We start from the raw sequence: 15605 nt of genomic DNA on the forward strand, positions 1-15605 counted from the left end.
GAAGCTGTCACGGTTCCTCCTCCCTGACACATGCCTGCCTCGTGTGAGTGTGGACAGTGACTTGTGCTTGTTGTGTTTTGGTTTTGTTTGTTTCCCCTTCTCCCTCTTGTCCTCTCCCCTTCTCACTACACACCTGCCCATCAATCAAGCCAGCGCCTTCACTACTTAAACTCTGCTCTAACAAACAGTCTCTGCAGGAACATTGCCATACATGGTTTGTCCATGTGTCACGCTTCCAGCGCCTCCACTAGTCTGTCTGCTAATGCCTGCTCTCAACTCTCCAGGAGAGGTTCCTGCCAGTCTCATCTGCTCATCCAGCCTGACAGCTCTCATCATTTAGCCCCCTTTTCCCCACCACAGCCTACGCCAGCCTGTTTATCATTCAAATTAGCCAATTTTAGAACGAATAAAACAAGTTTAAAAATCAGTGTTTCTCTGACGCTGTTCGAACTGCTGCTAACTCTTGCTCAGCCTGTTTTTCTGAAATCTTAATATCCAGACGTCTGATGATCAAAATCCTTCATCTGGTTAAAAAATGTAGTTAAAACAACCAAGGTCTGAAAAGTGTATTGTAAAAATGTGTATTTAAACTGGATAAAAAGTAAAACATTTTGACAGCTGGATATGAAACAGACTGTTATCTTGATTTAAAATTAAGTCTTTCTCTAGGTTTGAGATTTGCATTGTAAAAATGTGGGATAATGTAAGTACAAAACTCAACAAAACATAACGCTTAGGTCCAGCCGTTTTTAGACATTTTAATGCGGAAGTGTTGCAGATTATACCCTGGACAATGATTATCCTTTTTTTCTTTTTTTTTAAGCTGGTGCTTTTAATATTTTTTTTCCATTGAACATTTGCTTTGAATTAAAGGAAAAAAACAAAACCATAACCTAATATCACATAATCTTGATTTCAGCATCCATTATGATGGCTCACAAAAAGGTTGCTGGGAGTGATTTTCTGCTTTCAGCCTGAAAATATACTCTCTTACCTCAACCATGTGAATTGTGTAAATTTGACTTGTGTTAAATCTGGTGGCTAAGCCTCATCTTCAGCCTCTGCAGCTTTTACAAAACAAAGCAAGCTATTTCTGTCCAGCCCATGACAGTGTTGTAGTGCAGATTGGAATCCATTCCAGCCTCCAGCATATCTCTCACTGTTACTGAAAGACAATTTAAATTCTTTATAATAAAGTTGTTTTGTACAAAGAACAACTTGATTACCTGTTTCCATCTGCCATCCACCATGCCACTGACCTTGGGGGCTTATTGCTGGTCATAATTTGAATGTGCTGCAGAGAGAAACGTTCAATCAGTAAGGAGGTAACACACACATACATCTATTTCTCTTTATTGTTAATCTTGTCTCAGTACAAATGCTGTGCACCCATTTTGAAGTTTCTAGGTTTGATGTTTCTAGGATGAAGAGTTTAACTTTAACTTTACCTAACTTTAGTTATAAGTCATAACCACAAGAATATTTATTTTATTTTATAAAACATCTATTTAAACCCCTTTATAACAATCCTACAAATCCACCAATGTTGTAATTTTTTTGATGCATGGAAGTTTATCAGTCTGACAATTTTTGTAATAGCCTGTTCATATTCTGCATGAAAACACTTAAGGCTATGAACTAAGCTGGTTAAATAAATAATTGGGCTCACCAGGGCATTCAAATCTATTTTCTCATGCAAACTCTATTTAAATAAATGGCGAGCGGCGAGAGAGAGAGAGAGAGAGAGAGAGCGCCTGCCATGCTCACAAGTCACATTCATCCACATCATACACCACCTTTACGCTGTGAAGAGGTCACGTGAGAACACATGCGTAAAACAGATAAAGAAATACTTTTAAATGTGACAGCGCAAACTAAAACCAACTTCTAATTGTAAGCGTCACAAAATGGTAACTGATCCTACATTAAGGCACATTATGGCACGTACGATAATTATCGTATTTGTACGATTGGTTGATAGTCAGGTGGCTTAACGAATTTAACGTTACGGAGCGGATACAAGCACCACATTTTGTATGAAGGTTCTCCTGGTCCTACTGATCAATTTTAGCCTAGGAGCCCTCGTGAAATATTTTGGGGTTGCCCATAATTCATGAAAATCCAAGATGGCCGCCATGCGCCATTTATGTTTGGCCTGGAAGTGCTGTAAATGTCTCTGTTGTACTGATTTATTATTTTAAAATGTTGCAAACCATTTTAATATTGCTAGGATATAAAACTTATGTATAACTCTTATTTATTAGTTATAAACTCTTCAACATGTGTTTCCACTATAATCTCCAGCCGGTTGCTGACTTTGTTTTTCTGCTGCTCGGTGTTGAGCAGGTTGTTTACAGAGAGTTTAATTAAAGCTTTTTTGCTCAAGCGACCGAAAATAATGCAAGTGAGAATGTTGTGGGTCAGAAATTCAAAAGCTTCCAACATCTATTTGGAAAAGAGCGCAGGTGCTTATGTCAACATATTAGTACCCATGATTTTGAAATGAAATGTTCAACAATCGCACAATACTCAGGTGTCCGCATACACTTAATCATGCAGCCAAGTTTAACAGATTCCTGATGGCTTTTAAACACAGAGATGATTCTTCTTCAAATGACGTGCACATTTACGCATATAAAGTACAAGTGAATATGCAGCCAGAGTTTTTATTACTCACATAGAAAAGCAACTACAGGACACCTGGCAGTTTGAAAGAAGCTACTCGGGAAAAGAGGGGGAAAGGGGTGCGAAGGAAGGTGTCTGGTCAGACCAAGATGCCAAGCAACTGGATGGACTTCCTGCGTGACCCCGAGAACAAGAAAGAACTCTTTGCTTTTCTGACCTCCAGTGTTGCAGAGTTCATATGTTCACCAGGGAAAACTGTCTACATAACATCGGGTGAATCAGTCATATGTATAGGTTCCAACAGTCCCATGCCAAACTGCAATCATGAGGAAGCTGACATACATGTTGTAGCCCATGTAATGCATGCATTGAATCAAGACAGAAAGACTATTGAAGTACGCACTGTGGACACAGATGTTGTAATTATCCTTGTAAGTGCATTCCACAATTTAACAGCAATTCAACCTTTGGCCGACATCTGGGTGGCATTTGGCATGGGGAAGCATTACAGATTATATAGCATTAATACCCTCTGTGCCAGCCTTGGGGCTGAAAGATCACATGCTCTACTAGTTTTCCATGCAATTTCTGGGTGTGACACCACATCAGCCTTCAAAGGAAAGGGCAAGAAGTCAGCCTGGCAAGCCTGGCAGGGCTACAATGAGGTACCAGAAATATTTTCAGATCTTGCTCGCCATCCTTTTGAGGCCTTGAATGAAGAGTCGCATCACTTCAATAAGCTTGAGCGGCTTATTATAGTCTTATATGAGAAAGCCAGTGCAGCACACTCTGTCGATGAGACAAGGAAAGATCTCTTCTGTCATAGGAATACCTCCATAGACAGACTGCCAACTACTCAGAATGCCCTACTACAACATATACGACGGGCAGTGTACCAAGCTGGGGTATGGACAACCAGCATACACACACTGCAAGTGGTTCCCTCTCCACATGATGGACAAAAGCAGCTGATTCATGGGCACCAATTTGGATGATAATTCCAGAAGCATCTCTAGATCATGTAGGGAATTGATAAGATGCTCATGCAATGGTAATTGTACCACGTGCAAATGTGGCAAAGCCAGTCTTGACTGTACACCACTTTGCAATTGCAAATGCAATGATGATTAATGCAAAATGCTACATTATTCAGCAGCACACATTGCTAGCTACATATATGAACTGGACATAGCCCAATAGGAACTGTTGACATTTTGTTTCTAAATAAAATATTTCACATTGATTGTTATACATTGTTCATACATTTTTCACATATTTTTATCACTATTGCCCATATATGTCATGAGCTGCAGCAAAAATGAATAAAAGCTAAACATAAGTTTTCTACTCTAGCAATATTGAAATGCTTTGTAACATTTTAAAATAATAAATCAGTGTAATAGTGACATTTACAGCACTTCCAAGCCAAACATAAATGGTGCATGGCGGCCATTTTGGATTTTCATGAATTATGGGCAACCCCAAAATATTTCACCAGGGCTCCTAGGCTAAAATTGATCAGTAGGACCAGGAGAACCTTCATGCCAAAGTTGGTGCTTGTATCCGCTCCGTAACGGTAATCTAAAGAAATAACCCTAAGCCATCTGACTATGATTGGTACATCTTGCAACGCTGCCTTTGGTAAAGTCTGGTGGCTTAATGTAGCTTTATAAAAAGAAGTTAAATTAGATTCAACATTTTAAGTTATGAAAGGGAAAAATAACGTTAAAGAAAAAACAGAATATGTAATTAACCCCCCTTTTTGCTTTAAGAAGATATCAGTTAATGAGCATATGTCCGTGCGTTTCCCATGACATCAGTTTCATGAGTCCCATTAAAAACAGTTCAAACTAGCGTTGTACTAAAACCGCCTCATAGGTGAAGTGATATAACATTATTGTTTTATGCCCCTGCCCACACAGGTATTTCACCAATGAAATTACACTACAGATATACAGATATTGATATATATATCGATTTAGTGGCTAGATATTGACTGACTGTACTTTAGAGTAGAACATTAGCGGTCAGACCCACACACGCCTTCACACATACACACATTTTAATTCATGTCATGTCTCTCACGCTCTCCTCTTCTGTCACTCAAACGTTCTCCCACGTACACACAAGAGGATGTTTCTACTGGAAGCTCATTTCATGTGAGGGCCTCGTACCTCGCACAACTCTTTCATTTGAACTCAAACGGTCCTCAAACTGATATGATATACGTGACATTTTACACACTTTATAAGACTATATTAGCCAGAGCAAGAGGTAGTGAGTCCCAAGGAGTAGTTTAGTAAATGATATGATAATGCAGTCTGTGCTGTTGATGATGATGTTAATTATGACAGTCGGGTGTTAATTCTCTGTGGGTTTGTTACAACGACTACATGTAGTCATTCAAACCATTTTGCATGCATAAATATCGATTAGTGCAGATTTAATTAAAGCCCTATCAATAGTTTATTATTTGAGTAATTGGATTGATTTTTTACCTTCACACCCGACGGAGTCAACAACACAGAACGGCTAAAAACTAAATAAAGATGCATTCTGAAACATGAACTCACAGTGTGTCCACACACGGGTAAAATGCCCGTATTCTGAGTTTTTATAAAGGGACGAAGGGTTAAAATTTAAATTCAGATTTACACTTTGGCTTGTGCGGACAGACACTTCTAATGCTTTGGACGTCAAGGGAACTCAAATGGTTTATTTTGCACTTTACTCTTCATTTGTAGGCTGCTGGTGTTTCTCTGCTCACAGTCTAATCTCCACTCCTGTGCAACTTCGCCTCACGTGTGTCTTCCTCCTCTAGCCTCTGCCACTTCAGCACCTTTCTCTCTTTTTGTCTTTCTGTCCCGTTGTCTCAGCCCCACTGTCTGTGTTTAGATATTCCCTCTCCATTGCCCCCTCTGTGACTTCTATTGATGGAGCCGAAAGTTCAGGATGTCAGTACTCAGAATGCCAAATAATGCTGCCCCACTGCAGAGCTCACAAATCAATACACTCAGTCTGTTTCTGATTTACCTATGTCGTGAGATGAAATCCGAGCTAATACTGCGCTGTTCACTTGCTACTTGTTGTACATAATGCCGGATTACGTTTTCTGTTACCATAATAAGGAAATGTTGTTAAAAAATGTATCTGGCAAGACACGAAAAAGTCTAAATTTAGGGAAAGATGATTGCCTGGTGTTTTTGAAACATTTAACCGAATCCATGATCTTTTCCTGACCTTAACCAAAGTGTTTTTGTTGCCTAAACATAACCACCAATGGGAGCGTCGGTGCAGACTTGTTACTGTTGTTACTGTTACTGTTGTTACTGTTGTTGCTATGTTACTTGAACTTCAGTATTTTAACAGAATAGAAACCTCACATGCTTCTGGACTTTTATTTGTTTTTTGGTATTTTTCATGCTGGGTTGTCATATGTGGCTGATTTAAAGTAATTTGTCTACAAGGTTGGGACTACTTTTTGTTATCCTGTAACCTCAAGATGCTTTTATTCTCTTTTTCTTGCTAATGCATTTTACATTGGTTTTTTCAAGAGTGTTTGTACCTTCTTTTCTTTTTTAACTGCTTTGTGTGTGTGTTGAATTGGGGGCTTCAAATGAACATTTGAACAGAAGAGAGAGAGAGAGAGAGAGAGAGAGAGAGAGAGATGAGAGAGAGAGAGAGAGACCAGAGAGAGTAGAGAAGAAGAGAGAGTAGAGAGAGAGCGAGAGAGAGAAGAGAGAGAGAGAGAAACGAGAGCAACATAGGATATAGATAGAGAATAGAGAGAGAGACATTAGAGATAGAGAGACCAAGAGAGATAGATAGAGATAGAGAGAGAGACAGAGAGATATAGAGATATAGATAGATATAGAGGAGAAACATATAGACAAGACACACAGAGAGAGATATAGGAGAGAGGACATAGATAGAGAGACAGAGAGATATAGAGAGAGACATAGAAGAGAGAGAGATAGAGAGAGAGAGAGATAGAGGGAGAGAGAGAGAGAGAGACAGAGAGAGAATAAAAACGTGTCTGTTTGCAAGACCTGGCTCAGTTGTATGTACAATAAAACCTGTTGTTGCTACACCCAACCTGCTCTCCTTCCGTCATTGTTCCCTGAGTATCTCCCACAGTTAGTTTGGTTTTACTCAATATGAATCATGCAACAGGGATTTAAAGCAAAACATTTTTACACATAATCAAAAGGGAATCACTAGAATAAATATGTATTGTTCTCCTCTATCACACCGTGCAAGTAATAACTGGTAAACGGTTGTTGAACAGTATACAAAACACCCACCTGATCTATCGAGAGGCTTCTTGTGGTTGTATGCTCTCATTATCTCCATGCCACTCTTAACGTTATTGTTCTACGAGAACAGGTTGCAATGACACAATCAGCATCAGAATGTAAGCCTAGAAGAAGAACCAATTTGTAAATGTGCAAAAGTAATGTGAAAACAGTAAAAACTGATTTTCCAAAATATTATCATGTGTTAGTAAGAACATTAAAATAGCCGAGTTCCGACGTGCCAGTGTTGGCACCCTGGCATTGCTGTCACTGCCATCAATTGTCAGTAATCCATGCAGTCGGCCTTCTCGTCACAGCAGCCACGCAGCTTTTACATGCAGCTTCCGATGAAGATGAATCAACAAACAACACCATAGGGGTGTTAAATCTGGCTATAATCAGTGAAAGAGGACACAGGATACATGCATAATGCTCAAATTGCTTCCGTAAGTGCTTTTACTTTTAGATTATTTATAGTCGCTTCAGACAGAAAGTGTGACGCCGGCTAAATGTCTGTTGCTGAAAACCAGGAAAGTGTAAAAGTAGATCATTAGACCAGACAAGCCTCCTCTTGACATGGTTGAAAAACAGCTTTGGTGAACCGAGGTTTATATTCATTTTTTGCAATTTCATTTCATATTGACGTCAAAACATTCAACAGACTTCGATGCTTTTCTAAATGGTCAAAGAGCAGCGAGTGGGCATACGGACTCAACTGATGCTGAAACTTTCATACGTTTTGTATTTATGTAATGTAATAACTCTACAGTACTGCATTTGCAGTCAGGAGTCTTGACAACCAGAACATAACCTTTATCCTGACAGCAATTTTACATGAATGCATCCAATGTAGAAGACACATTCAATAGACCAGAATTATAGGCGCATCTCCTGTATGAAAGCCTTATTAATAACCATTATGCAAATGTTGAGCAGCCCTTCACAAGAGGAATCAGGATTTGTAATTTACTAGGTGACTGGATCCTGTGTGTAAAGTCAGAGGACTACTGCCAGCCTCATGTTTCTTGGTCCCAGAACATTTAAAGCTCATGTCTCATCGGAGTTTTCTCAGAGCTTTTTGGGTCTAATTTTGGATTCCTAGAACAATACAGAAGATACTCAGCTCAACCTAAACCGTGTTGGATCCTCAGTACTGTTAATGAATGTTTATTTACAGTACATTGTCAACACTTACGTAAACACCTTCATCAAAAGTGTTTTATTATACTCATTACAAGAACATAATGGACGCTTGCCGGCCAATCAGACTCCAGAATTTTGATACAAATCAATGTCCACGAGCTCTTCATCGTTTAAGGAGCATGTCGTCCTCTATTGCTTTCTTCCTCATCTTCAAGGCCAAAATGAGCTGGTAAGTGTGCAATATGCTACATCAGCAAAAGTGGTCAATTGTGGGGTCTTTTCTCCTCTCAGCTGCAGATGAGCTGTCCCAGAAAGGTGGACGCTGCACCCCCAACTGGTATCAGGAATGCGGTGCCACCACAATAATCAATCATACATAGTTCTTCCTTCTACGGAACGCCTCCCCTTCCTTCAGAGCTGACACGATGGTCCATCAATGGCCACAAGCTCTCCCTTCTCCCTTCCTACTCCTGCAAAGAGTAGGTGCCACAAAACCCACCATTGTTGGATAGTATGGAGCAGGGCGTGTTGCCATATCTTTCTTCCCAGGGACTGAGGTTTTTGCCCCAGCTCCTGCGAGGATTGACCTGTTAGCTATAAAGCTACAACAGGAGAGGGGGTGAGGGGTGAGGGTGCACTGCAGGGTGCTAGGACACCTTTGACATGGTAGATCTACTTACAAAGGTGGAGGTGTTTGAGACATAGGAAGACCAGGGACATCCTAGTAGAAGCTGGAGAAACTCTTGTCGTGCTTTTACACCTTTAGTTTGGTTCAATTGGTCCTGGCTTTTTGTTCCGATCCCCTTTGTGTTGACTCCATAGTAGTGTGTCATGTGCATTGACAGTTAAGCCATTTATCGGAAAGATTTGGGGACCGTTATCCTGCATCATCTGCTCTCCATGGACCCCTTTTGGGAAATTAAATTTCCGGAGACCAACAGCAAGTCATGCAGCACCAAACCTAATGTGTTTATTTGTGTCCTCTGGTGTCTGCTTTTACACCACGAGTGAAAGTACCCTTGCATTCTGGGATTTAGACTTGCTTACTTTCAGATGCTGGCTCTTTCCAAGAGGCTTAAAAATGGTGCATATTCCTATTCCTATATTATAATAAGTCACTTAGTGTATATCAGTTTTGGAGAGAGAGCTGTCATGCGGGCGTCTCCTTCCCTCTTGTAGGGCTGGCAAGTTCTCAGCATCTGTTGCCTTGGCTTGAAGCAGCAGTGCTTGCATCTGGCATTACATGCTGGCTTAGCGTGTGCATAATATACATTTGCATTAGGAAGCAGCCCTAGAGTTCTCTTTACAGGACTCATTAGTTGTCACTGGTTGTGATACTGCTTGCAGTAAAGTTTAACTTTTAAAGAACAAAGTTTAACTTTTAAAGGACAAAGTTTTTTCAGTTTTTTTAATACCTGATTGGCACGTAATTACATTTTGTATGAAACATGTTGTTTTAAGCCCCAGTGAAGAGTTTTACACATCAAACTGAAGCTAATTGGTTGGCCATATGGTTAAGCAAGATGCACATGCATATCATTCAACTCTTCCCAGGTGCCGAGAAGCAAATATATTCAATGAACGATGAAATCATACCTACACAATTGGCTTTTCGGCTGGTCTTCATTACGTCCAACACATGGACAAAAATATTACCAACAATAGTAAATATATATTTTGAATACATCATAAATAATGACCTTTCGGTGAAGTTTTAATGTTACACACTGGGGTTTATGGGTATATACAGTAAGTTTACGGGGTTTAATCTGACAATAATACCGTTGCAATTTCCTGTGTACACTCTTGTGGAGGTATGTTATCGGCGTTAGCTGCAGGATTGTAATTCCCAGTGGAACAGAATGAGAAGAGAAAGATGGAGAGTGCCTTTAATTTAGGAAACTATTCCAAAAAGATGAATTGAGGGATAATGTTGCTAGGAGACCCTGACATCGGCTATTTATCCCGGAATCATGCTGTAGCCCACATGCATTCAGACTCTCTGTGTGCGTGTGCGTGTGCGTGTGCGTGTGCGTGTGCGTGTGCGTGTGTGCGTGTGTGTGTGTGTGTGCACCTCCTCTCCCCACTGCGTCTGTGCGTCCTTGCTCTTGCTCGTACTATAAAGCTGTCAGCATCTCCTTCGCTCTGCTCTCTGCTCGAGTAAAGGCTAAATTACAGTCAACTCTGTCTAGAGAATGAATAGGTGATACTCAAGATTTTTCTTTTCTTCTCTTTCTTTATAGATACAAACTGATTTTGGCAGGCATAATTTTGTCAAGGTTATAGAGCAAATATCAACTCCTAAACAAGCCTGTGTCTTCTTTCTTTGAATCAAGTGACTCTTGAAAGGATTACTGGTGAAGACGGAGGGAAAAAAAAGCTTGAAGAGCAGCAGCTGAACAAAGAGGTGAAGGAAGGAAGCTGTGAGTATTGTGGATTGTTTACCTTTTTGACGACTGAGCTCACAGAAGACAGTCTTTCTGCCTCTAAGCATAAAAATAAATCCTCAGCACTGCTTGGGGGGCTTGCTTATCTCGCAAGGGCGCAACACAGCATGCTTTAAAGCTCTGAGCAGCGATATGGTGGCAACACAAGGACAGTTTTCATCCAACCTTATCTGAAGAAAAGAATCACTTTCTCCTCTCTCGTTCACCTTGTATTCTTCAGTCCTCACTTATTATGCTCCTGCTTTGGGATGCACTGAAATGAACAACACTCCGCAACTTGAGGAGCCTTCTCCTTTTTGTTCACAAGGCAAACTTTTCCCTTTAAATCCTAACTGTATTCTTTCACTTCCCAATTTGTTTGCCTACCAAATACAGTTTTTCCTCAGGCACACTCACCTCTTAGCATATTCTCCATCGTTGGCTCTTCCTACTTTGCACCTTGCTCTTTTCTCTATTCTACTTTCTTGCGTCTCCCTTGCCTGATTTTTTCCTCTCCCCCATTATTTTCCTTATTATCCAACCTCTCCTTTCTTGTGCCTGAGGGCACCCAGGAGTCATTTGCTGACAACATACTTGGTCTCTCGCCTAATTGCCATCTCTCCTCGAGTCGCTCTCCTCCGCGCTTTTTCCTCTCACCTTCCTCACAATCACCCTTCCTGTCACAATGTACCCCTCCGAGGAGCACTGGAACTCCACAGAGCAGCTCTGGAACTCCACAGAGCAGCTCTTGATCAACGGCTCCGAGGCAAATGTCTCACTGCGAAGACGTGGCCACGAAGACGAGGACGAGGAAGGAGATCAACACCCTTTCCTCACAGATGCCTGGCTGGTGCCCCTCTTCTTCTCCCTCATCATGCTGGTCGGACTGGTGGGCAACTCTCTGGTTATTTATGTCATTTCCAAACACAGGCAGATGAGGACAGCGACCAACTTCTACATAGGTGAGTAAGAGCAAAAACGATATTCAAATGCAGAGCGATCGGTGGGTCGCATCGACCTCAAAAAGATCCTACAGTTATATGATCTAAATCCCTGTTTCTTTCATCTACCCTGAAAGGCTTCTTTGCATGCCAACAGTAGGTTCAAAAGAACGTCAATATTTGACAGCCAGCGACAGACATTGTCCTGAATTGCAAAATCTAAACAAGTGTAAAAGTGATATAACTGGGTGTTTTGGAAGCCTTGCTGCATTCAATTTGAACAAATTGATTTGTGATGATACATGATATGAAAGTGATCAACAATGAAAATGTTGATGGTCTAAAAACAAAGTACATCATTGATATTAAATGTGTTGCCATCATCTCCATTTTCTGTTTCATTACACAGTTTCCATGTAGCGTGTTTTTAATTATATCCACCACAGTAATGTGAATATTAAGAGTTGACTGTGGCTAATTCTCCAGTCGGATGATATTAAACCATTGCAGAATTGTTGTCTGGCGGATTTCATTAATGTCAAAAGAGGGCATTAATCACGCACCTGCCTCATGCCTCCTCTGGTTTTCAGTTCACACTGACTTGAACCTGACTGATTGATTTTTGTTGTTGAAGTCAATTATGTCACCTGTCACTTGTGAAGAATGGCAAAGGTGATTGATTACCTGAGTTTAAGTCCACAGGCGGTACGAATTTAAATAATAAAACAATAATAATACAAATGCATTAAGCATAGATAAATGGACGTTAAGGTCTGTTGGTTTGTTCAATTCCTGTAGAAACCATTTGTGTCTGTGCTTTGCATATTGCAGCATGTATGTGACATGAATTTGTTCTTGGATAATATTCCAAGGCCATTGAATCAGTTTAATATTCAGCAACATTACATTAGTGCCTGCACCATCTGCCTACCCTCTCAACATAATGGTCCAGCTACTATAACAAGATTAGATCAGATAGTAAAACAAATAAGGAAAAGTGTTTGTCGTGTTTGTCAGAATGACAGATTAAATAGAAAAAAAGGGAATCCAAGTGTCTTATCTAAACATGGATTTGTGTTCTTGTGTGTTTGTATATGAAGATATTGGGTAAGCAATGCGAATTTAAAAGCATTCGGTGTGTGTAGGTGTACTGTACGTCCTGTCATCAGTCAGTTTTTCTAAAAGCACCGACAATCATGAAGGAAACACGCGATGAATCTGAAGTACGCTCTTAGTACTTGACATCAGATGCACCGGATTTACCTTAATTGCAATTAAGCTTTATTAGAAGATTTCTTTCGGATCTAGTCATTATTTTGCACCGCTAACCCACCACAGGGTCCGTGTCAGAGTCCACGTGAGAATCAACACAATCTCAAATAAATCACATTTACAATCTCTATGTAGCTTGGATACAGATTTAACTGTTGGATGTGATGTCGGGCTGCAACTACACATTATCTTGTCAATAATGCATCAGAGGAAGTCAGATGGTGTTGTTATACAGTGACAAAGTTTGTGTAAGGAGCAAGTTGAAGTGGATGGATGGGTCAACACAATATCAGACTTTAACTTGACCACAATCGCTCATTAACTCTAAACATATCTTAGTGTTTACAAGCCCTAACCTGAACAAAATATATATTTAAACCCAAACTAAGATGTTTGACTAAACCTAACCAAAGTCGTTCTTTATGCCTAAATCTAACCAAGACGTCGCCATGTACAGAATGATGTCGTCCTGGCGATCAGACCAGGAAACATGACGCATGGACAAACTGTATTTAGTTGACTTCAAAAACCAAGAACATCAGAAAATATTAGAAAAATATTCTTAATAACGCCACGAAGTCAGGATCCAAATCAAATAAAAGGGTTTAATCTATATTCTTGCAAGAAGGAGCGAGTTTATACATACAAAGGATGATCAAACTCACACACATACAGGTTTGTAAGATCTGCTGTGTTGCTCAGCGAGGCAGCTGTCCCCGCCTCCGTTCAGAGGACAGGAAGTCAAGAGCTTCCAGGTCATGAAGAGCTTCCAGGTCAGTCTTCCTTTGTTCACTGAAGATGAGGGTTTACTGCTGAGTTTATTGCAAAGGTACAAACTTACAGAGATCAAAAGGACTGAACCTATTCAGATCAGGTCGTCCTTGGGTTATTGCTCATCTTATTTCTCTGTCAACTTAAGATCCCAGACACTGGATGATCTAAAGAGTGTATCGAAAAAATGTAGCTTTGAACGGGATAAAAAGTAAATTAATGCGGAAATGTTATACATATCGTACCTTTAAGATCCCACATACTGTAAATGCAGTGTGCCTCTTTTGATTAGGAATTTAAAAGTGTACCCACTGATACAATAAGCTGTGATTAGATACACTCTCTGTAAAACACTGTACTCTAGACGTCCTCCATGTTTTGTTTTTTTTCTTTGTGCAGCAAACCTGGCTGCCACTGACATCATCTTCTTGGTGTGCTGCGTCCCCTTCACTGCCACCCTCTATCCTCTCCCTGGATGGATCTTTGGCAACTTCATGTGCAAATTTGTTGCCTTTCTACAGCAGGTAAATAAAGACTTGTTATTCTGTCATATCATATCATGACCATTATTACATTTTCCTGGCTTAGGAATGTGTTTTCACACTCAGTAGTGTTATTTTGCTGCGCAAAAGGGACAGAAGTAAGATTTGGTCTTAAATTGAACAAAACCCTGTTAATATTATAATTCAATAAATTAACTCAGAATTGACATTTAGGACTTTGGTACAGTCAGATACCCTTCGACAGGAGCAGAAAAAATTGAAACTGATTTAATAAATCAACTGTGCGTCATAGAAAAAACATATTTTTAATCCACTTAAACGGCTCTAAAAAAAGCTTCGAATCCAAAACGAGCCATTGTTGCATTTATTGCCGGTTTTTCAAAAGAGTTTAGAATGAAAGTAGTTTCATTTACACATTTGACAGACGATATCCAGGCAAGAACCAAACTCCAGCAGAAAAGGACAGGAGGAGAAGCAAGAAACAGCAACGAAACATTTCTACAAGATGCAGTAACTTACATTTTAAAGAAATATTTAGATGTATGCCACAATCTGACCCAGGAGTTAACCAGCACTGACCCTACAGGGAGCATTCGACCCTCCATGTGTGATATAAGACTTATATATTGTCTTTATATGTAGAGAGCAACAGTGTTGAGCCTTGAGGCACTCCTTGTTTGTTGGTGACTAATGGAAGTGGGGATGACATTATTGTGTGACGTTAACTAAAAGCAACCCATGTTATACAATGGATGAGCATCCGTGAGCCTGTGCGACCTACCGTTACTCATAACACCCTTCTCTGAATAGGTTTGCAGAGACTTTACGTGCATCTTCGGAGAAGCATAGTTCCAGTATTCACTGTCCTTTGAGACCCGTTTTAATATCGCCAACTCCTGGGGAAAATACACAGCTGCTAAAAGTTCACCAGCGATTCATTTGATCAGTAGTTTATATGACATTGTGAGTAAAGGTTTGCAACCTGTTAGCACTCCATGCAGCGTATTCAAAGAAGATGGCCAATTAAAATGTGCTTAAGTGCACACCCTGTGACAATAAGTGGGGGTGAAGCAAAGACACTATGTTTCTCTGCGACACTGTAATTACACTTAGCCAGGCCATAATAACTGTGGACTACTATGCTCAATTGTTACGCCGCTTGACAAGGCTATACTGTCACTGAGGATCTTACATACCACAGCTCCTGTTTAATAAGTAACGCAAAAATGTAGACCAACACTGTCCAAGTGTAACTTATTCATGATGAAGCAAGAAGGGAGGAGGAGACAATCTGCCTAATGATCTGATGAAGAAATGATCTTTTGAATACACAATGGCTACATGTCCATGGCTCATTTTAGCATAACAGTGTTAGAAATGTCAGTGTGAGTGGCAGGCCACAAACACAGGCAGCCAGGCAGAAGGGATACAAGCATTTGTATATTGAAAACAGAGAAATAATTAGTTCATTCATCGAATAGTTCGTACCCCGTGAACTTGCCTTTGTTGAAACAGTGACTCCCGGGGATGATAATCGAACACAAACTGTCTTTTGGAAAAGCAATTGTCAGTGAAGCTGGCCTTCTGTAGCTTTGACTGATTGTCTTCCTGTTTCATGCAAAATGTTGG

The 15605-nt window shown here is 40.2% G+C and overlaps 1 protein-coding gene across 1 annotated transcript in view; it reads left to right on the forward strand.

Annotated features, from left to right (window-relative positions):
- Window positions 1-10237: 10237 nt before the first annotated feature.
- kiss1ra (KISS1 receptor a) overlaps window positions 10238-15605 on the forward strand; it is a 16818-nt gene continuing 11450 nt past the window's right edge. The window contains exons 1-3 of the mRNA XM_029453869.1: window positions 10238-10266; window positions 10400-11451; window positions 13873-13997. Coding sequence (XP_029309729.1) covers window positions 11175-11451; window positions 13873-13997 — 402 coding nt within the window. The 5' untranslated portion in view covers window positions 10238-10266; window positions 10400-11174. The remainder of the gene's footprint in view (window positions 10267-10399; window positions 11452-13872; window positions 13998-15605) is intronic.

The sequence above is a fragment of the Cottoperca gobio genome, chromosome 17 (genome assembly GCF_900634415.1).
Source record: "Cottoperca gobio chromosome 17, fCotGob3.1, whole genome shotgun sequence".
NCBI classification, from domain to species: Eukaryota; Metazoa; Chordata; class Actinopteri; order Perciformes; family Bovichtidae; genus Cottoperca; species Cottoperca gobio.